General features: G+C 52.0%; 6 protein-coding genes across 6 annotated transcripts; 2 read left to right on the forward strand and 4 right to left on the reverse strand.

Moving 5' to 3' along the window:
* Positions 1 to 356: 356 nt before the first annotated feature.
* Positions 357 to 2483, reverse strand: Z519_01233 (uncharacterized protein; the record flags this gene model as incomplete). Its single annotated transcript, XM_016758990.1, has 5 exons — positions 357 to 454; positions 508 to 1973; positions 2024 to 2261; positions 2315 to 2383; positions 2447 to 2483. The coding sequence occupies 5 exons, from the start codon at positions 2481 to 2483 to the stop codon at positions 357 to 359; spliced, it is 1908 nt and encodes a 635-aa protein (XP_016624318.1).
* Positions 2484 to 4623: 2140 nt separating this feature from the next.
* Positions 4624 to 5661, reverse strand: Z519_01234 (uncharacterized protein; the record flags this gene model as incomplete). The annotated part of the gene is made up of 1 exon (XM_016758991.1): positions 4624 to 5661. The coding sequence occupies one exon, from the start codon at positions 5659 to 5661 to the stop codon at positions 4624 to 4626; it is 1038 nt and encodes a 345-aa protein (XP_016624319.1).
* A 1547-nt stretch (positions 5662 to 7208) lies between these two features.
* Z519_01235 (uncharacterized protein) lies at positions 7209 to 9279 on the forward strand (the record flags this gene model as incomplete). The annotated part of the gene is made up of 4 exons (XM_016758992.1): positions 7209 to 7617; positions 7681 to 7976; positions 8031 to 8155; positions 8214 to 9279. 4 exons carry the CDS (start codon positions 7209 to 7211, stop codon positions 9277 to 9279), a joined length of 1896 nt encoding a protein of 631 aa, XP_016624320.1.
* A 386-nt stretch (positions 9280 to 9665) lies between these two features.
* Positions 9666 to 12648, reverse strand: Z519_01236 (uncharacterized protein; the record flags this gene model as incomplete). Its single annotated transcript, XM_016758993.1, has 3 exons — positions 9666 to 10022; positions 10410 to 10555; positions 11469 to 12648. The coding sequence occupies 3 exons, from the start codon at positions 12646 to 12648 to the stop codon at positions 9666 to 9668; spliced, it is 1683 nt and encodes a 560-aa protein (XP_016624321.1).
* A 1103-nt stretch (positions 12649 to 13751) lies between these two features.
* On the forward strand, positions 13752 to 14814 carry Z519_01237 (uncharacterized protein; the record flags this gene model as incomplete). The annotated part of the gene is made up of 2 exons (XM_016758994.1): positions 13752 to 14444; positions 14614 to 14814. The coding sequence occupies 2 exons, from the start codon at positions 13752 to 13754 to the stop codon at positions 14812 to 14814; spliced, it is 894 nt and encodes a 297-aa protein (XP_016624322.1).
* A 3736-nt stretch (positions 14815 to 18550) lies between these two features.
* Positions 18551 to 20331, reverse strand: Z519_01238 (uncharacterized protein; the record flags this gene model as incomplete). Its single annotated transcript, XM_016758995.1, has 3 exons — positions 18551 to 19800; positions 19871 to 20132; positions 20296 to 20331. The coding sequence occupies 3 exons, from the start codon at positions 20329 to 20331 to the stop codon at positions 18551 to 18553; spliced, it is 1548 nt and encodes a 515-aa protein (XP_016624323.1).
* Between the last annotated feature and the right edge of the window lie 1569 nt (positions 20332 to 21900).

Genomic DNA, 21900 nt, shown 5'->3' on the forward strand with positions numbered 1-21900 from the left:
GCCGGCCGGTAGGATGGGACAGAGGACAAGAGGAAAGAAGTCGCATAAGGCTTTGGAGGTTCGAGTTGAGGCGACCTGGGTAGCCAAAATCATGGTCTCGAGAGGTGTTCAAATGACGGTCATTTGAACCATCAGTTTCCACATCTGGAAGCGTCTCGGCGTCAATCCTCCGGCAGCAGCGACAGGCATGCAACACGCAAAAGCGCATTCAGGCAACAAGTTAAGCAAACGCAGCTTGATTTATTCATTTTTTATCTCAAGACATACAGAGGCTATAGCTGTTCATGATACAGTGGTCAACTCCATGCTGTCTTCCCAAAAAGTGTACTTTCCAAAGGTGAAGCTCATCACGCGACCTAATACTCCAGACGAACTTTTTGGCCCTTTACGCGGCCAATGACGATGTCGGCAGCGTATTTCGGAATCACTTCGTCGTCGTGGAGCATCTCAAATTCTGCACGTGTATTAGCCAACTTGACTGCTAAGAGCCAATCTTTTCAGACTCACCTTCGGTAGCGTCTTTGCCCATGTGGCTGAACAATGCTTGGGGACCACCTGGATGCTCATCAAGCCAGTTGGTGACGTCCATCACTACGCCCTTGACGGCAATCCACAGATCATCCTTTTTGTTGTGTTTGGCAACCTCTTCCAGACTATACTCTTTATCCGGGACCTTGAAGTTGCTGATATCGTTGACATCCTTCTTCTTGCCGGGTTCTTCGGCCTTGTTGCCGTCCATCACTGGCGCTGCGCTCCTTTGGGCTTGCTGCGAGGTCGTCTGAGTGCCGGCTGAGGGGGTTGGGGAAGCGCCGCTTCCCCATTCCACTGAGATCTTACCAGGGGTGCTAGGATCAATGTGTAACGAGATTTGACCTAGACGCTGAGAAGCGCCGGTGGCGCCTCCTTGAGTGGTAAGCTTGTGGAATAGGTATTGAGAAGCCGATGCGCCAGCAACTCGGCCGTAGACCACACAGCCCAAGAGCGATGAACCACCAAGTCGGTTAGCGCCGTGTACACCACCAGCAAGTTCACCGCAGGCGAACAGAGCTTCAAAGGGTTTGTGTTCCTTGTTGAGCACTTGGGCCTTGTCGTTGATCTCCATACCACCCATGGTGAAATGCACCACGGGCTCCATCAATGCAACGTGGAAAGTGTCATTGATGTCCATGGGCATGTTGTGGAAATACTTCTTGCCCCAAGGATCCTTCTTTTCGCCTTTGGCAATAGCGTTGTACTCCTTGAACTGCTTGTCCAACGCAGCCTCACCGCAGCCGATCTCCTTGGCCAGTTCTTTGCCCGTCATCTTCTTCATCAAGCCACGACCAGAGTAATGTCGGGTATGGAAATCAAGGACGTTTGAGGCCTTGGAGTTGAGAATCAGGCGGATGGGCCATTTCCCCTTCTCTTTCTCCTCCCACATCTTGCCAGAAACGTAGTCACGGTGGCCAAGATCGTCGCAAAATCGTTGGCCATCGCTGTTGATGAGAATACCGCCTTCGCCTCGAAGGGCTTCAGCAGCCAAGAACTTCCACTTGGAGTGGGGATCCTTGGGATCAACCAGACCGGTGGGGTGCACTTGTACCTTGTCCATATCAATGTCATTTGCGCCAATGGCCATCAACATCTTGTGCCCGTCTCCAGTGGCATGCGTGCCATTGGTTGACGACAGGTTAAAGGTGTCCGGTCTGTGCTTCTTGAGAAGGGAGGTCTCTGTAAAATCTGCGGCATATCCACCAGTAGCCAAAATGACAACACCGTCCACCGAGTGCTTCTCACCGCCGTATTCGTAGGTAACACCGGTGACCAAGTTGCCTTGCGTGTTTAGAGATGTGACCTTGGCCTTCTTGATCACCTCAACTCTCTCGGGTTCAGATTCGCAGAGCTCTTCGAGTCTTTGCATCAGGGCATAGGTGATAGCCATACCGGGGAATTTCGCATCGTGTCCACGGTGGGTACGGGGAAAAGAGTGGCCGCTGTACAGTCTGTCAGACTTGAGCTCTCAAGGATTTAAATCGTCACATACCCCAATCGAGAAACAAGAGTGAGGTCAAGGTTGAAGACATCCTGCAGCCATTCCACGGCCGCAGCGGATTGGTATGTGAGAACTCGAATGAGATCTGGCCTGGCCTGGTCACGGGCAGATTTGAGCGTATCCTCATAGAATTGCTTGACACTATCTTGAATACCGAGGTCGACCTGGGTTCGGGTGAGAGCACCGTTGATACCAGAGGTGGCCTTTGTCGAGTTGCCACCGAAGAAGTCTGCCCGTGCGTCAGTCGTGGTGGGTGTGGGCCGAAAGGACGACTAGACTCACTATTCTTGTCCAGAACAAGGACGTTGCCTCCGTTCAGATAGACGGTATGGGCGGCGCTGAGACCAGACACTGAAGTCCCCGAAAGTTAGCTAATCGATTACTTTGGGATGGAAAAGAGAAGGGCTTCCTTACGGCCTCCACCAACAACAATAACACGAGGAGGGGTCATTTTGGACGGACACAGAAGTTGATTTGAAGACGGGTGTAGATGGCTGGGAGGAGGTGTTGTCGAGGAAGAGGATCGAAAGGAAGAAGGATGATGAGTTTTTGAAGCTTGAGACGAACTCGATCACCTGCGCAGCCAGTAACCAGTAACGGGAGATTCGACCCCAGGATTGTGGTTGACGACACGGCGCAACCAAGGAGACGACAATTGACAGCAATGAACCTCGGCTTCCCGGTGACCAGCCTTGACTTGCCTGACCTGCCAAATATGTTCCAGCTGGTTGGTGCCCACAATCAGTAGCTGTCCTACCTACCCTGTACAACTAGGTAGTACCCACACAATGTTTTGTTCCCACACCGTCTTAAGACCGAACAATGTCTCTGCTTGAGTCTTCTGATGGCCGTGACTCCGGTTTTTGTATCTTCCTGGGGTGCAGCAAAGCTTGTCCGAGTTTGCCGACTGTCAATGGGCTGGACTCCGACTTGTCCGGGGAATATTCCCCTTCTCAGACCCAGCGGGCCGGGCGAGGCTCGCAGTTCTCACCTCCACGGAATCCTTCAGGTAGAGCATAACCAGTGGTATTGGACGCACCTAGGCTGCCCTAGGCTGCCCTAGGCTCCTCTAGGAGTTTGCTCCAGGCTCTATGCTGCCCCCGCACAGTCTCCTCCAAAGCCGAGCCTGCGGACTTCACATGCTTCGGCCGCTGCTTCCGCCACCTTCCAGCGTGGCCCGACCCCCGAGGGGGCACTGATCAAATTCATCTCTTCACTCACAGCCCTCTCAGTCCCGAGGCATGTGAAAAATACCATGCCGTAAGGCTATAAGAACAGTGTGACAGGCATCAGGTGATGGGAAGACGATTAGGATGTCACATGGCTTTTCCTTTTGATCAAGTCAAATGATCATGCGATTGAGAAACAAACATGGAGCACAGTCATACAGGGGTATCGCTAAATCCACATTTCATATCCTCTTCCAGCGCCATGGCTACATATGTACATCTTACATGACCAGCCATATCTTCGTCCCTCAATGCCAACATCCTTCGGTACTCATATACATTTCTTTCGTGAATCATTAGTCCATGCAAAAGATTTGGGTGACGTCCAATTTGTGAGAGGATCGCCGACGGTCAGTATCCGATCAGTCAGCATCCCGGTGATGCTTCTCCCGTAATAATTGACCTCACGTCGCTCACCAACCGAGGGCGAGGAGGTATGTGAGAGACAATCCTGTCTCATTTCTAGAAGCACAGTGGTATCCAAGTCAATGCGGTCGGTGCCTTCCGTCAGAAATTGGATTCATCAGCATGCCGGCTTGGATATTTCGGGAGTCCATCTCAGAGCCAGGCAGGGGCTCTTCTGCCTAAGCTCCGCCTGGGCTCTTGTTCTCGAAGCATAAACCCGTGGTCAAGCACGGATTCCTGTTTGTATGAAATATATATCTGTGCGTTCCCTGCTCGTCATCTTCTTCCTGCTTCTCCGTCGCTCCTCGTCTGCGGACTGAACATTGAACTAGCTGAGTATCTTGACAACAGCGAGACGGTCGAAGTTGGTGATCGCAGACTAGATCCTGAGGATGATGCTCCGCTCGCGGGTTGCGCATTGGATGTCTGTCTGGTTTCGTGCTTTGGCTCTTTATAAAACATGGTAAATCGAAGTGTTTGGTACCTCATGTTCACCAGGAGCAGGCTTTGGGTGAAGAAAGACAAAGGATCAAGTAACAGAAACGAAGGGCTTGAATGAATGACTTGGGAACGTTGGAACGCGAAGGACCAAGGAAGAACTGAAAGTATCCTTCACCCCTCAACTTCCCGACCGATCAGCCGGCTGTTGAATAATATGTATCCTACTTGTGGTCGAGTTCCGCGGGTCAAAGAAACCATAGGTGACGGGGACTCATCATGATGACGCCGAAGACGCCCAACGATTTGTGGAGGACGAATCTAGAAATGAGGACAAGGAGGGGACTAGGAAAAACTCGGGCTGGGTTCGGAACCGCGACCTCTGAATGGAGAGTCTACTCTACCCCGTCCTCGCCATACATGGTCAACGGTATAGACCACGTGATGTAGTATCACGTGAGCGACCATCGACCCATATTGAATGCGACTGCGTACAGTATCCAGGGCAAGGGTCCTTGCTCAAGCCCAACCCTTCGCGGCATCGGCCACGCTGTCCTCCAAGCTCGTCCATGCGGGTCTTCCAAATCGCTTCACGATTTCCTCCGCCCTCTCGTTTGTGACCTTGCTGAGATCCCTGCCGAGATCAGGGATATCATCCATGAACTTGTGTTCAGGATACAATTTCCTGTATATGGCAAGGATATCATTCCAATTGAATGGGTAGGCGAAGTCGTACAAGCGCTCCCCTTGGACGTCCGGAAATATCAAAGCCCCAACGTGAACGCGGGCTGTGTCTTGGACGTTGACATAGTACTGTGGGGGGTTGAACTTGAGTTTCTCTTGCCCTTTGAACTCATTCCAGAGGGCTTTGAGCCAGCCGACTGTGCTTGGTGCCCCTTGATGCTCGGGTGAGAGGACCAGACCCATATTGCAGTTCGGGAGGACGGTGTTCAAAACAAAGTCAGGCTTCTCCTCTTTCACGAACCTCCACGCAGCTTGCTCGCCCTGTGTTTTACTAGCCGAGTATACATCGAGTTTCCTCTGTTCGCCCTCATAGGGAGGAGGAGTCCAGGCTGCTTTTACCGCTTCGTCATTCCAAGTGGATTCATCTGCGCTGAATTCAATGTTTGGCTTCGGACTGATCGCTGCAGTGGAAGACGAAGTCAGGACAAAGCGTTTGATTGAGGGCTCACTGGCCGCAGCCTTGAGCGCGTTCACTGTGCCATTCACCACGATCGGAATGCCTTCATTTGGATCGTACGACACCATGACCGGTGTAGCCGTGTGAATGAATCCGGAGGCGCCTTTCACTGCTTCGTCGAAAGCTCCATCCGCGGCCATTTCCGGCACCTCAATCAACTCGAACTTGCCGGCACCATATTTGTCTCCAAAATATCCAATTAACCATGCGGACTTCTTTGCGTTACGGACGCTTCCCCTGACACGATAGCCAGCCAGCAGAAGCTGATCAACAACATGGCTTGCGATGAAACCGTTCGCTCCGCTCACGACGACAAGACTTCCAGCGGGGATGGCGCGTTCTGTCATAGAACTCATGCTCTTTGCAGACAGGATGAATTTTGTTCACAATCTGATAGCGTTGTGTACTCACGGAGGTCGCTATAGCTGCGCAAGATGGGATTTTGACAAGTTGGGCAAGAGCATCTTTACATCCTTCCACCATCTTCTGGATGCACCATATAAAGTACTGTCGAGGACTGGCACCTCGTCACGAGGCATCTTGATTATTCATGCAGCGTGCGAGTTGGAAGCAGAATTACGAGGACGATCTATCAAGATTTTGCGTTATTTCAAGACGAGTCAATCTCTGAGCACCATGAATTCAAGAACCCACGACAGCCAATTAAAGGAGAGAGAAGTTTAACCCGGACTAGCTATTCTACCGAGACGCATGTTCCGATTGGCAGATTCTTGCAGCCTCGCGACTTCGATGCTATTCCGGCGAGGCAGCAAGTTGGTCAACTCTTCCAAAGTTAGAGGCCTTCAATCCTACCTCTTTCACTTCGTTGGGTCTCCATTGGTCACTGCGCGGGTTTCGCTAAGGTAATGAGGTAAGTTGTGAAGTAAGTTGTTACTTGAGTAACGGGTTTATAGTTGTTCAGGAGTTAGTGAACACTGTTTTAACAAGCTGTACCAGCAGCGTGCGATCATCTGGATTTGGATGTTCACAAGCGCATTTTTGTCATGGCCGACTTCAGTCTCGTGTTCAAAAAGGAATCCCATTTTTCTCCGGGCACTTTGCATAGCGCCTGCCGAATGCGGTAGGCCTGGGTGCTGGCGGGCTACGATGCAGAAACTTGACCATTCAATTGTTCAGGCCTTCCACCTTCATGGCTAGAAGGGACAACTTTTGCCTCCGCTGCTGTGACCGCTGCAATTCAACAGGGTCTGATGATGCGCCTCTAGCCAGGGTTTGATTTTTGGCGGGGCAATTCTCCCATTATCAAGACTGCGGCTATCCACGTTGCTACTTGGTACACGAGGCTGGAAAGCTGATCAAATCGGATTTAAGGCGGAATTCCACCTAATTGTCAGCCTTGCTGAGCATGAAGGCGGGTTCCGGCGGATCCACACGAGTTGGTGCCTCGCTTCAGCATCGACAAGCATGCCATAGGCTGGGCCAATCTCGGGCAAAAGCCTTGCATCTTCGAAGCCTGTTCTCGGCTCGGAGAGAACAGGAAAGGATCAGGAGTATTAGATTACAATATCCCGGGGCCAAATTCCAGACACCACGCGCAGGCATTCTTGAACCCACCATCCTAGAATCCGAGAGTCTCAAGCCTGTGTCGAAGTGGCTAGAACCGCGCCTGTTTATAAAGAACTTTCCTTGTGCCTCAGCGGTCTCTATTTTTCGCAAGCTGAGTCATCGGCAACTGAAAGGTTCCGGATACCTGTTTGGAATTGGGTTCAACACGTTGCACGTTGTAAGGGGCAAATCTTCAATGTAAAGCCGATGCGTTATTAGCGCATATAGTCGGGGAAGGACAGACCCATATATCGATCGTACTGAGGAAACATTCAACACCCACATTCATTTTCATCTCACGTCTCTCATCATATATCCCAAAGGTGATCAATTGCATATGCCTGAACAGTCGAAGAAGAGAAATGCTTCGGCAAAAATTCCGGAGCACGTCTTCATTGACCAAGGCCCAGAGTCGTTCCAGGTTGCTAAATCCAAATTGGTCTCCAGTCAGGCACGGCGATTTCAGAGTGCAGGAAAACGCCAACGGCAAAGGCTTTCTGCGCGGCAAGGTGCTGGATACGCTCGAAGCTTGGTTGGATGGAAGTCGACGTCGTCAACGCCGCCGGTCGAAAGCCCAGAAAAGATGTCACCATTGAAAAGCGGTACACCTAAGCAACAATTGACTGAGCAAGGCGAGTCAAGTGAGACACAGATGAGCCTTGCAATCCAGACCGGACTACGAGCAGATCCATTCAGTGCTTTTCCTGGTTCGAATACAAAGGCAGTAATGTCCATGGTTGACTACCGTAAGTATGCCTCCGGCGGCCGACCACCTGCGATCTAAGAATCTTGTTGACATTGACTCACAGATATCCATGTATGGGCACCACATAAAGCTGGCAATTTTGACGATCTGATGGGATACAATACACAACTCGACCTATGCTGGCCGCTTGCGCTTCAAGATGACATGCTGTTCGATGCAACTGTAGCCGTTAGCCGCACAGCATGGGTTCTTGCTCAGGGCAATAGTCCATCAGAGGACCAGCTGATGCTCTACCATCGTGGTTTAGCTATGATGAGGTTACGACAAAGGGTATCTTCCACCAGCCCTGGGCCTGAGGAAGCTGTCATCTTTACGGTCGGGCGTATGATTAGTATTGCGGTAAGCTTTGATTACACCTTTTTGTAGGTGCGAGCACTAGGTGACATCTAACAGTACATGTCGAGCGAGGCCGAAGCATTCGTTGCCCATTTCGAAGCCTTCCAAAATATAGCGCAGCATTATATTGACGACCACCCCGACAGTGCCGTTGCTCGCGTGGTCGGGAACAGGTTAGAGAGGTGAGTTTAAAACGTCCTCGAGCATTCCCAGATTGCGGAAATGATTGACATTACCTAGCTGGAAAGCGCTGTACGGCTACCGGAATCGAAAGATTCTCCTTCACAATGACAGCAACAAGTCAGAATCAACGAACAGGGAACCGCAGTCAAGGCAAAGTACTCCGCCTAGCCACCAAATGCGTGCACAATCCCCAACGCTACTATCCGGGCTAGATCTATCAGTTGAACTCGCCGCATCGCTGAATACGATGCAACGGCTGTTGGACCGAATACTGACATTTCAAAGCCTTGCTGGGCAGACTAAACGAGCTCTAGAACTAATTGAACGATGTCGTCAATTCAGCCACATTTTGCACAGGTACGACAACCTCAGTCCAACGGAGCTGCAGTTGTGCTGTGCGCTCGTTGTGTTCTGTCAACAACTTTACCTTCACCATCTCACTGAGGGCCCGGACGCACAGGGAGAGAGGGGATATGGGTCTGAGCAGTTTGACTTCTTGCCCGCTATAGCGGACATTGCCAGTACATTTATCAACAAGCAGCTCGAGGGTTTCTCCGAGTCCGCCGAACAAAAGATGTGCTTGACCTGGTCAGCCATGGTGTTGGGAAGTTTCCTGCTCCAGCACTCGGACAGCCGCCTGCGGACCAAAGGCCATATCATCCACGTCAATCTGGGCCTCAACCTCGGCGTGGGTTTCTCCGGCGAACATTTGCCTTCTGGCAGCACCTCTCTTGCTGATGAGGACAACGGCTGGACCGTTCTCGAATCTCTGCTCTTCGGGCCATCGAAAATGGGCAGTCTTTGGTACCCGGACCTCGCGCTGCAATGGCGCCGAGACTGGCAAGGGTCAGTCAAAAGGCAGAGACGATGGGAACAACAGGGAGTGTGGATGCTAGGTGCACCGAAGAGAATACCTTGTGAATATGGTCCGGGTCGGCCAGGGAGAGAGAGTGGGAGCAGCCCCGGGGGAAAGGGCAAGAGCAAGCGGCCGGCAACGGTGACGGCGACGAGAACCGCGCGCCTGCCTTTTCCTAAACTATCACTCGATCAGGATGGCGAGGTCGATGTGATTGAGTATCTTGTGCTAAGGGAAGCGAGAGACTCGTTGCCTAGAGTCGAATGAGCGAGCTCCGCAGGGACTGAAGAAACTGCCGCTATATCACCTGTACATTATTGTTGTTGCTATAATTGATTAGTACAAACGGCACTGGCACTGGCACCACGTATGGCCTATTGGTGACGTCCTGACCATTTATTCTTTTAGATCTCCCCGGTCGTGTGTTTGTCTTCCGGGTGACGAAGCGCACTTAACAGTCACTTTCCAAGCTCTCCGGTACGATCAAGTGGTCTCATGCTCTGTTCTCTCTTTCCAACCCTCTCGCTATCCCACACTTGTCTCCCACGCCTAGATGTTCACCACCCTTCACCACCCTTCACCACAGCTCTCACCCTTTCCCCCCCTGGCCCCTGAACCTCGTCCTGGCTCAGACTCACCCACACCTCCCTTTGCTACATCTCGCCACACTGCACGATCCTGACATCTAACACGGGCCTCTCGCCCTGCCCCCGCCCGCCTGGCCCGGCAGTCCTTGTGTTCTCAATCATGCGGACGACCTTTAGGGAATCTTCGTCTGCGACCTGGCCGAAGACGACGTGCTTGTTGTCGAGCCAGGGCGTGGCGGCGCAGGTGATGAAGAACTGGCATCCGTTGGTGTTTGGGCCCGAGTTGGCCATCGACAACAACCCGGGCCGCGTGTGCTTGATGGCGAAGGATTCGTCCGCGAAGGCCGTATTGTTGTAGATGCTCGTGCTGCCCGTGCCGTCTGAGTGAAGGAAGTCGCCGCCTTGGATCATGAAGTTCTTGATCTAATCCCCAACCCACCCCAGAGGAGGAGCGGTGCTGTTAGTTGTGGATTCAGTTGTTGAAATAGGTGGGAAAAAAAGATAAGGGGAGAGAAGAGGGTAGTAGAGAGCGGAGAAAGAGGGAGGAAGGATCACGGCAAGAGATAGTATCCCGCTCCCAGACTGGCATTCAGGTCTATTCTACCACTCGTTCATCCATTCCGCCATCCCTTCCTTGACCTCACTCCCAGGCATAACGACAATTACCTCCCTCGACCTGCTTGCCAGGCTTTTTCACGCTTCCCTTCACACCGTGACACTCCATTCACGCCGAGCGGATTTCCGTAGCAAAAAAATGTGCCAACAGAAAGAGAGAAAAAAATGAACGAGAATCGCGAAGACAATACTCACCACGCGGTGAAACTTGCTGCCTTTATACCCCATCGGCTGGGCGCCCGGTCCTTTATGCTCTCCTGTGCAGAACTGGCGGAAATTCTCTGCCGTCTTGGGCACCGTGTTGGAGAAGAGGTGCATCTTGATGCGTCCTAGGGGCTCACCTGGATATCATTTAGTTAGAGAAGAGCAGTAATTGAGGGAGTCTGGCGGCAGAGAGGGGGTGGTATTGGAGGGACCATAGCTACAGGAGTTGTAGCGACGTAGACGGCGGCGAGAGGGCATCCTCAAGACAGAGGAAACAGAAGAGGACGGGGACTGAGGGTGAGTGAGATCTGAACAACACAGATCTCCCGCCGCGTACGCATTTCGAGGCCTTGCGCTTTCGTGCAGGAGTATGGCGTTGAAAACCTTTCCTCCTTCTTCGCAAAGTGCACGCCGCCGTATGCTATGACCACAATGGAGAAGCGCAGATGATCAAAGTAAAATCTTACCGCCGATCTGGATATCGAAAAAAACAATCGGCTCGCCCTCGCCCGGTTTGGGAACGGGGATCGCGTCCGTCGCCATCTTGGAGGCTACGTATTCGTGTCGGTTGACTAGGGCGAGGGGAGGCGAAACGAAGCGAGAAGCGGAAGGAGAACGAACGATCTGTTGAGGGAAAAAAAACTAATATGTAGTTAGGTTCCGTTGTTGTAGAGGTTGTTGGATATAATGAATTTTTTTATTGATCGATGGGTGGAGAATTTTTATTAGACAAACTGACGAGGCTGCAGTGGCAAGGGATTTACACAGCCACTCGTAGTTATCTTTACAACCAGGGAAGCGGTCCAACTTGGTCATCTAATATTGGGATTGGGATCACCATTGCTCGATGAAATGATACCAGAGTGAATGGAAAAGAGGGATCTCAAAACTTTGAATCCTGGGGAATCTCATGATCATATCAACAATTACATAAAAGATGGTCGTCACTCGGATCATCACTTGGTCCTCAAACTCAGGCTTGAAAGGCACTATCCTCCACCAACGCCTGTGCTTATAACAATTTGAAATCTCAGTAGGCGGCAATGTCACGCCGCTTGTCTTCTCGCCGCCAGAACTTGAGACCTTTCTTTTTCTTCTGTTCGCTCGGCTCCAGCGGAGGTGGGATAACGTACGGCACTTTCCGCGAGCCTTCCTCTTCGGCTGACAATGACCTGTCCGGCCACTTGGATTCTGGTATTTCCCCTATTTTAGTGCTGGCAGTCATGAATGTCATGGTTGACGTCGGGCGCGCCCGGGTCTGTGCTGGGTTGGGGCGGCTATGAAGCGGGATTTTTGGCGGTCGAGGTGGAGGTTGCTGGAATACAGCTGGCTCGGGATGGTTCTGTGCATTTTCGAAGAAGTCCGCAGGCACAATAAGCATGCTCTGTTGACTCTGTGGTCTGGGCTGCTCGCTTGACTTGCATCCGTTAAGTGTCTTTGATTCTTCGAGTCGGCCTGGGGCAGTTTTACAGGTACAGCCGGAAACCTCGCTGGCCGATTCTTCCCGCTTTGGCTTGGTGTCGAAGGACCGGGATGCCGACGACTTCGACACTGTGGAATCGGAATTGGAACGCTGATGCTTCTGTGACTGCTGTCCCCTTGCCTTCTTTGCGGCTGCCCCAGAGACAACCGAAGAACCGCTTCTGGACCTCACCCAGCCACCGCGGACCAGTAATGGCGTCGGAGGTGGCCGTTTGGTCTTTTTGGTTGATGCCGTTGAATTAGACTTGCGTTCCTTGTGAGTATGCTTTTCGACAGATCTTCGGCTCTCCTTGGACTCAAGAGCTAGCCTAGATGATGAAACTAGGCTGAGGCGGGAACTAAGCTGTCCGATAGCGCTCATTGTGTCAACAGCGGCGGTTTCAGAAAGATTAAGCAAGGTCCTTTGAGAGGAAGATATGGTCCTAGGGTCTCCGGAAAGGGCATGATTGATCAAGTTGATCAGTCCCGTGTTGAGGACAAGAAGGGTATGTGCCAGACTTGACTGAGCAGCAGTGTCACCAACTTCAAATTGGCGGCCGAATTTTGCCACTTGGTGATCGTATTCATGTTTGATCTCCACAGGCCGATTCTTTAGTGAGTGCTGTAGCCATTGTTCCTCCTCAGATGGTCGAGGGAGTCTCGCACTGGTTTTCCTTTTCTTTCCTCCCAGACGATGGAAAATATCCATTCCACTGCCGAAAGCCGAGATGATGGAGCTCACCACGGAGGAAACATCAATTCCACCCATATTGCTGGACGCCTCTCAGAGCGGCGGATATGGTACCTCTGATCTCACATCGCCTTTAAATGGAGAAGCAGACAGGGAGAGGAGCTTACATCGACTGATCAATGATAGGATAAATAACGCCTGTAAAGAAGGCAATGGTAAAACGAAAGATGAGGAGCCGAGAAGCAAAATGAGGAAGGCAACCTCCCAGCCCTCGGAGCGAGGCTTCTGATGTTTGGCTGGGAGAAAAGGTCCAGCTCTAGGAATCGCGAACTTGAGACCCTGCATGTGCTTTTTCCAGAGCCTCGAATGGCGGTTGCAGGAATGTTTTCCTCCGGTCAAGGAACTGGTGCATACCTAGGTACAAAGCCCCGGTGGATTGAGGGGAAGAGCCGTCAGCTATTACGAAAGAGGTCCAAGTCTCACTTGACCTGGTATCTGAGTGGTAGAGGACTCGGGCGGATGCAGCGAGGTCAGCCAGGGCGATTGTTCCAGGCGCTTGCAGGTTTGGAGCTCCATCGAATCGCCTGAATAGAAAGCCCGCGGGGCGCAGCAGCAGAGAAAAATATATGCACTCGGGCGCATTCGGTCGTTTGCATACGAGGTATGTTGCCGGATTTGAAGAAACTCATCGGCCATGAGCCAGTGATGAAAAGAAGACAAGGAATAAAGCAATCAACTCAGGCTCAATTTGTGATAGGGCCCCGTGACGCTGCCCGTCGTCTTAGCTACGGCGTGGCTGCTGGGCTAGTAAGCTTAACCATTGGCCTTGCTCGGCGTGCCTATACCCAGTAGCAATTTAGGTACACTTACTTACTTGGTAGGTACACTGTAGGCTACTGCTCACTGTTTCCTTGGCCTTGTACTTCGTCCTTACCTAGGCACTTTGGACCCTGGGACTGCCGGGGCCCCACTTCCGCTTAACGCTCGTCAAACCTTGCCACCCACAATCCCGAAACTGCGGATTGTTGTTAGTCGATCAAGATCACAAAGTCGAGCCCTAGGTGGAGGTAGTGCTCTATCCTGCTTTGCGCGCTGTCCTCCGAACTTGTATGTCGCTGCCGTTTCCGCTGCCGCCTTGATCCGGCACTACAGCAATACCCTATCGAACATTGTTGGCGACCATGTCTTCTATGGGGCCACAACTCCCTTCGCACCTGCAAAACCGCAAGAGAAGCCATGATCATGACGACCATGACGACCATGACGACGAATCGTCCGACTCCTCGACTGGCCCTCTCCCTCCCTCTTCGGCGAAATCTGCTCAAGAAGGCACAAACCCCGCCGCAAAGCGACCTCGAGTCATCGGTCCAACCCTGCCACCAGCACCTTTGGACGAACGCCCGCCCTCAGGGCCTGCGCGAGCAGCCGACGACGGGGACTCTGACACAGATGATGACGATGGTGATGATGATTTCGGCCCCAGGCTACCCTCAGCCAACAACCACCCTACAAAGTCTTCCGCACCTTCGGCGATAGGTCCGCAAGTTGCTACAGCTGCAGCGTCATCGGCGCCGGTAAAGCGCGATGAATGGATGACATTGGCGCCATCCCACGGAGACTGGTCTGCAAGAGTTGATCCTACCAAATTGAAGAATCGTAAATTCAACACTGGACGGGGGGCAAAGGGCCCTTCACAAGCTACCGGCGGTGGAGGGGATGCTTCCTGGCATGAAACCCCAGAGGAGAAGCAAGCAAGATTGAAGAGGGAGGTCATGGGTATTGATACCGCTTCTACCTCAGCCAGATCATCGAAGTCGGGTTCAGCAAGCAATCCTCACGATGAAGCCACGGCGCGAAGACTGAAAGAATACAGTGTAAGTGACATCCTTCCTTCAGGAAAAAGATCCTCCTTTTGCTTCTACTTCCCTTTCTCCTGCCAGATTGCCTGGCACGTATCATTTTGCCACACCCAATTGTGCCTTGCGCCTTGCGCCTTTACATCCCACCCAGTTCACCTGCTCACCAGCTCACCACCCTTTGCAGGACACCCAACGAGGACCATCCCTCTACGCCACCCACACCGCCTCCCAGAATAAGCCTCTGGATGATGATCCCAGTGCCCGTGCCTTTGATCGAGAAAAAGACGTTGGGGCTGGTTCGACAATCACCGCCACTCAGCGCAGGGACATGATAAACAAGGCCGCAAACTTCTCATCGAGATTTGAGAAGGCGAGGTATCTGTAAGGTAATATGTGCTTATCACCAACGCCTGGTATGTAGCATCGGTAAGCTCCCGCAGTGGCATGCTTTGCAAAATCCAGTTTGAGCTCAGTCCAGCTTTCCGGGCCCTCGGGCGCAGTTGCTCTCCCGAGACGTCCCCTGTAAAGAGTGGAGAGAGGCGCTGACGATCAAGAATTGGGCTGCTCTTTATTGCCTACCAGAAGGGCAAGAGGTAGCGATACTCGGTGCTTTCACCTAATCAGTGGCACTTTGGGGTGTCGGCGTCACCCAAACCACTTCGGAATCCGATGGGCAAAAGTCGAGATTGCACACCGTTACCATTGAGCGGAAAAGGCGCAACTTACATATGAACCGGAGCCACGGATGGCGGTGTACAGTCAACGGGCGCAACCAGATGACGGATGTTCTCTCAATGCGTGCTCTGACGGTGCCGCCGTCTCCACCCAGATTGCTCTTTCTGTTCTCACTTCTCTTGAGCTCTGGCTTTGGCCGGGGCTCCGGCCTTGCTACGAGCAAGCCAAATTTTCGCTGCTGCAACGGTCCTCTTCGGGTCCAATGGGAGAAAATCATGGCCCGAGCGCATTTTCCTGGTTGGGCCGATGTCTCTCGCATTATTTCCTCGACACGGCAATAACCCTGTCAGACACCCTAACACCTCTAGCTTGAACACTCGGTACCCCACAGCCTTTTAGCAGCTTTGGATTCAAATTTATTACCATTGTCTTTCAGACAAGAAAGCCGTCTTTGGGGTTTCAAGAGACGAACCGCCCCCCGCCGCTTCAAGATGATTAACCGGGCAGACTCCGGATCAACGGTATGGATTTTCCATGCATACTCCTTCCTGGAGGCAGTAACCTCCTCGCCGTCACCTTGCTCTCATACCCGACGGCCAACTCTAGTCTTGAAGCAACACCGCCATTGCCGACCGACCATTTCTAAGCGATCGCTTGGAAATCCGGCCCCAAGGATGACTTAGCACGCTATTCACCTGCCCTTTTGGACGAGTTTCTCTTGAATGAGGGCCCAAGCTGCGATGTATCTACAAGCAGTAGTATCCCTCCGCTGCGGTTCCGGATTGGCAATGCTACGCGGCTGCGCCGCTGCAGGGTCTACAAAACTGTCTTCCGCATCATACTGCCGCGTACAAATACCGTATCCCTAGTCGACATGTTCAATGATGATTCCTAGAACGTCCTTTCTAGGAACATGAACCAACCCACGATGCAACGGATAGGACAACACAAGCTTTTGGGCCCTGACAAATAATCCCTAGCCTTATTCCCACCTCCCCCAAGCGGGTTGGAGTATGACATGCTCGCAGTGACCACGATGCACCGAGTACTCCTAGTTTCGGCCTCCAGTTTCACATCCTTCTGGAACAAAACTGAGAAGCGAAAGTGCAAGGAAGAGGGCTTCAGGAAGAGTGCATGCATACAATATGAGCATCCTATTACCAACGCCACAAACCGGAAAGGGTATATTCGCACCGTGATGTTTGTGGCTCGTACTCTGTACCACTCTGTACCTCTAGTTTCTCTACCTACCTAGGTAGGTATGTACCGTGTACCTCTGGTATACACCTAGTACCTCTTGTCGCTGTGGTCCTTCGGCCTCGTCCTCATCGTCACTGTTTTTTTTTTGGTCTCTCGAACTGTTTCCATCTTCTCCCCCTGCCTTCCTTCCAATCGACCAACCGGCCAATCATGCCCCTGGACCAGGGGCTGTTTGCCTTGTTCGGTTCCCGCATTGCTTGCGTCGCTCGCCCGGCCCCTAGTCGGTCATGGCCGATACTAGCTAGCTAGCAACGGCGCTGCGTACGTACGGTATGTGGTACCTTGTACTCGGTAGATAGTTAGTAGGTATGAAGTCAACAGCTCAATCAATTCACTCAACACTCAATCATGATCAACCAGCCAACCAAGCCTTTCCAATACTGGTATCGAACTGTTTAAAGTGCCCCCCGGAAAGGACTACAAGTTGTTTGTTTCTTTGTTAGCTACGTAACACTCGTATCGTGTTGCTGTTGCTTGCATTGGTCAGACTGGGTCGGCCAGCCGTCCTGCCCAGCCCTGCCCCTGGCGTGTCGCTGCCTTGCTTCACTAGCCCTACGAGCCGGCTCAGCCCTATTAGTTTCTCGCAGCACTTGCCACTGTACTTACCTACCTACCAAGTACTTGCCTAGTACTTTAGCGGTGTCCCTGGGACAAAAGTTCCCCTTCAAGCGCTGTTTGACTTCAGGATCTCGGCGTCGGCGTCGGCATCTCATCTGTTTGTATCACATCACTCTCATCGCCACCATCATCATTACCGCCTTCTTCATCGTCATCAAGAAGGTCGGAAAGTTCCGAAGGGGGCTTGTGTACGCCACGATGATATGAATATGACATGTCATAAAGACCGCCACTACACCGCCTAGTACGGGCAGGACATACTGTATTATCATACTCCGTATCTGTGCTTGATTTAATTGCTGCTCATAGCAGTCACTTTCGTCAGGATCAACCTGCGACAAAGATAGATGTTAGTAAGGCCAGCGGTTCCTCTCCTCTGTGATTCTGACTCAAACGTCATCTCACACATGCCCCCCGGCACACTCCCCCTTCCCAGCCTGCAGAGGGAGCGGATCCGGCAAGACAGTCTACTTGGACTCGGCTGAGTATCCTTGCCTGCTCTGCAAGTTACCGCGGCTGGAATTAAGGTGATTACAGAGTAGTCATCGTCTCAAATAGCCAGCGTTCGTAGAATCGTCACCATTCACATGCAGCCAGGTACGTGTCGGCCAATGTTCAGAGGCCGAAACCACTTGTCTCCATCCTGTAGATGCGAAGGGGGCCCCTTTTTGTCTTTTTCTCACTGCTTCTGTCGTTATCAGCTCATCATCCTTGCCCCCCTCCCCCATCCATGGTCGAACAACTGACCCCAGCCATACGTGTACCAGGACTCTCTGCAAGCTCCGATTTCGTTGTCTCCCCGGTACTCGATCCTTGCCTTCAACCGGGTGCCTTCTTTCCCTCTCGATCTGCTGAGGTAATTGTGGATTTGCGGTTCCACTCAAAAAGACCAAGATGCGGTCTGCTTCTTCAGCTCATGTTCGAAGAAGTGGAGGGGGCGGAGATCGAGGTTGTCGCTGAGACGAAGGAAGAAAGACCACTGCAAAGGGTTTATCCGTTTGGCCCACGCTTCCCGTTACAGACACAGAATTGATATGTATGGCGTCTCAAAATCCTCTAGCGATTTGTTGCCAAATCTTATGTGGTAATGACTGTGGGCATTTTCGGGTTGGAATAGTGTATCCCGTTTTAGGACCTCAGGCCAGCAACAATGGTTTCAGATGGGGGACCAGCCTTCCGACCCCCAAATGATCCGATGCTGTGCGGTGACGCATCCAACGCCACGGCTTTGAACGGCTATCACAAGGCATGCCGCCGGTGATGCTCGAGAGATCTGTCTGTTTGCTGTTGCTGTTTGCAGTTTCTTCTCCTGCACACTAGGTCACGAAAGGAGCCCAATTCTCACATGACTTGACTTGCAAAGATTTTTCCAGCAATGCCATATCATCTTTATCTCATACTGTTGTTTTGGGTCGAAGAATCAGGGTTTCTTTCGACGGTGCAATCCCACAGTGACACCCCGTAGATAGTGGTCGGACACCACCTCCTTGGTATCCTCCAATGCGGATGATTCTGCACAATGGCTGTCGGCCGTCAGTATCTAAGGCTATCACAGGCCGGAAGGGTGTTCAGACACTTACCCATTGAGCTGAGGGCGCAAAGGGACAACTCTGTAGGTCAATGGTGTCCTGCAACAAAGGAGTTGAATCGTAAGGGGATGCCAGGTAATTGAGAGCTGCTTGTGTACTTTGTTTATCCGTGATGAACGCCTCCACTGGCCGGATGAGATCCCGCTCATCTTTAAGACCGGCGCGTTTGTTGTTGATGGACCGGGTATTTTCGATCTTGATAATCTTCCTCGCGATCAGGTATGCCGTACAACTAGTCCAATTGTTCTCAACCACCCTCAAGGAGTTCAAGTGTTTCAAGGCCGCTAGGCGTGTAACTGGATCCCGGCACTTTGTAGCCGTGAAAAATAGAGGGGGAATGTACCCTATGTGGTACTCGAGATTGCCCATGCCGTGGAAGTACTTGGAAGACTCGTCTTTGGCCCACGTATCGGCAAAATCGTCGTATTTGTCCACAATCCACTTGAACTCCTCTGTGTACTGTTCGTAGACACTCTCCTGCCTGCTCGACGACACTCGAAGCATCACTGACAGCATTGTGTAGTGAACCCTGAGCAGCTGGAGCGCTAGACCGTACCGTTGTCTTCGAGTATCGATCAGGCTTGCTTCGAATGATTCAAAATGCATGCGCCAAGATTCCAGCAACATTTGAACTTTGTGGGGAGGGGATGGTCTCCATTGCGCTCTTCTGTAGTCCATCATTCTTGCAATGTGATGCCCAATACCGTCCAGAGCATGATGAGCTCTGTGGATTTTGTCAAAATGTTCGACCCACGGTAGTTCAGCGCTCGTTTGAATCAGGGTTGTACATGCGCACTCATTGATTGGAAGGTCTGCCATGCCGTATGTTGGTGCCTTGTCGATGTAGGCAAGGAAGATGGGAGCTATGGCTTGAATTATCAATTTTGCAGTGGGGGAAAGCTGCAAATCCGAAGTCCGGATAGATTTGACCCATTCATCTATAATGTTCAGACCAGCCTGTATGTGCCGTAGTCCAGGGAGTGCTGAACCCTTCATAAACTCGCAGCAGGCGAACAGAAGACAGGCCATCAGAACGCTTTCAATCTGAGGAGACGAACAAGTGGCTTGGATGGCCTTGGTATAGTGGGTCTGATAAACTGAGTTCTTTTCGAGCGGTACACCTTCAAGGGCAGACGCCTCGACGACAGATGAGGTGGCAAGCAGCATGTGCTTGACAGCGGGTTGGACAACGCCAATTTTTGGCAAGAGCTCGGTCCAAAAAGAATGGCCTATTGGCAAGAATGAGTGTCGGGAAAGGGGGGAGGCAGGCTAATGGCACCATAGGAGGGTAGGACGTACCAAAATAAGAGGAAAAGATGGGAGCGGCTTCTTCATTCCAAAACTGGAATGAGCGTCTGTCGTCATAGTCGCCAATGGGCGCAAGAGGAGAAACCAGTTGAACAATTGCCGTTGGTTTGTTGATGATTTCCTCCTTAGTTTCGGACACCTTTCGAGGCTTGAACAGCCACGTCTGAGGCGGTTGATAGCCTTCGCATTTTCGCAAAGAATCGGTACATTGTCGACAGGCGGGTTTTCCCTCGTCACATTTTATTCGACGCTTCTGTCCGCACGAGTTAGATCCAGCAGGATGAAGCCAAACATAATCAATCGGCACCCGAGGGGAGGAAGAAAATGGGTGCGCACTGATAGGCAAAGTGGTAAAAGGTTGGGGAAAGGGTGAATTTGGGACCGCCTACCCTGCAGGTCATACACCCTGTCTTCACCTTCTGATGCGGTCGTTTGGCACGCCCTTGAGCCATGATGCCATAGCAGAGTTCAAGGATGTTGTTTAGAAGTTCAAAGAAAAGAGGGAGACAGAGCCACGGGCACAGCGATGTAATTGTAGCCAGAGATGAAGGGAATGAGGTCGAAAGGGAAGTCCCGAAGTCGACGGAAGAATGTGCCTCTTGGGCTAGTTCATTTAGAGCCCTACTCGATCAGGAGTTGGTCGGCACTAGTCATTCGGTATCGGCTGGCGCGAGTAATAACTAAGGGAAACCTTGGAGAGATGCCGATCTGATCATCTATTTGCTGCTGTTGGATGCTTCTGGGTTGGGTACCTGTTGACCTGTCTGGGTCGAAAGTTTGCCATTTGTTATATTGTACAGATAGGTCTTCTAGGCGATAGCATGTTCCTCTATTGCTGTTTTCCCCTGAGACTAATTCCTGCCGTGGTTAACCTTTGGCATTTTCACATCTTCTGTTGTCTCGACTGGCTCTGCATCAACCTAGCGTGGAAAAAGGGCCCAGAGCACTTGCCCCCCCAATGGTCGGGGGCTGATGGCTGATAGAGGAGCAGGGCAAGGTACCAGGGGGGATGGGCTTGGGAAGACCACTTTACCTGGGTGCCCGTGCTTGATCAGGCGTGTACAGTGCGTGCCAGGTGATGCATGCTTACGCATCTACTTTCTCATCTGTGATCATTCTCTCCCCGGCCCACTGGCGAATTCATTGGGCTGAGAATGCAGGCGCTGACTGATTTGCTGGCCGCAATGGGAGTTTGATGTGCACGGCGGGTTGATTGGTTTCAGGATCGTGAATCAATGCAAATACCCCTTCAATACAGGCCGATACCGTAGCATCGCACAGCCAAAGCAATAATCCCAGGCATGGCGCTAGGCCCTAAGGTAACGGGACCCCGGAAGGACGGAGGAATTGGGAGGCTGAGGCGTGTGAGGCGACTGAAGGCTGCAAGGGGGCAAAGACGCCCGCCGAAGACTTAGGTCTAGAATTATTACATATTCATACCTTCCTAGGCATGAGCTTAGTAGCCTGGTAAGGCTCCGAGGGCTAGTTTCCGGGGGCCCTTCTGAGTGACCATGCTGAGGGCATCCGCATCTCTCTGCTCATAGCTGACTTGGCGTTATTGGGGCTGTTCTTGGTCTTCCGGATTCCGAAGTCCATTCATTTTTCTGCCAGATCTGGTATGTATGTATTTATGTACGACAAGGGAGAGATGGAAGCACACCGAGAATGCGGCGGACGTCGGGGTTAAGAGAAGGGCCCGTCATCTCAGGGAGAAGGCGCTCGGAAGCACGCGAGTTCTCGTAGGTTGTATGTAAGGATAGAGTTGCCAGAATGGAGAACGCAGAAGTGAGATGGACGTAGGACAGAAGTGAACATTGAGTGACTAAGTCGACCTTTTTCTCAAAGTGTCGGACAAAGACTGATGAGCTTCATCTGCAACATAGCTAGGCGCAGTAAGGCTGGGGAGGCTCGAGGGGATGACGGAGAGGTGGACGGGAGGAGGCGAGATGGCGAGAGAGAGGTGAGGGGAAAAGCTGCGGTCATTGCGCTGTGTGCTGCACGGGTGCTGCCACCACTGCTGC

The sequence above is a fragment of the Cladophialophora bantiana genome (assembly GCF_000835475.1).
Source record: "Cladophialophora bantiana CBS 173.52 unplaced genomic scaffold supercont1.2, whole genome shotgun sequence".
Classification (NCBI taxonomy): Eukaryota; Fungi; Ascomycota; class Eurotiomycetes; order Chaetothyriales; family Herpotrichiellaceae; genus Cladophialophora; species Cladophialophora bantiana.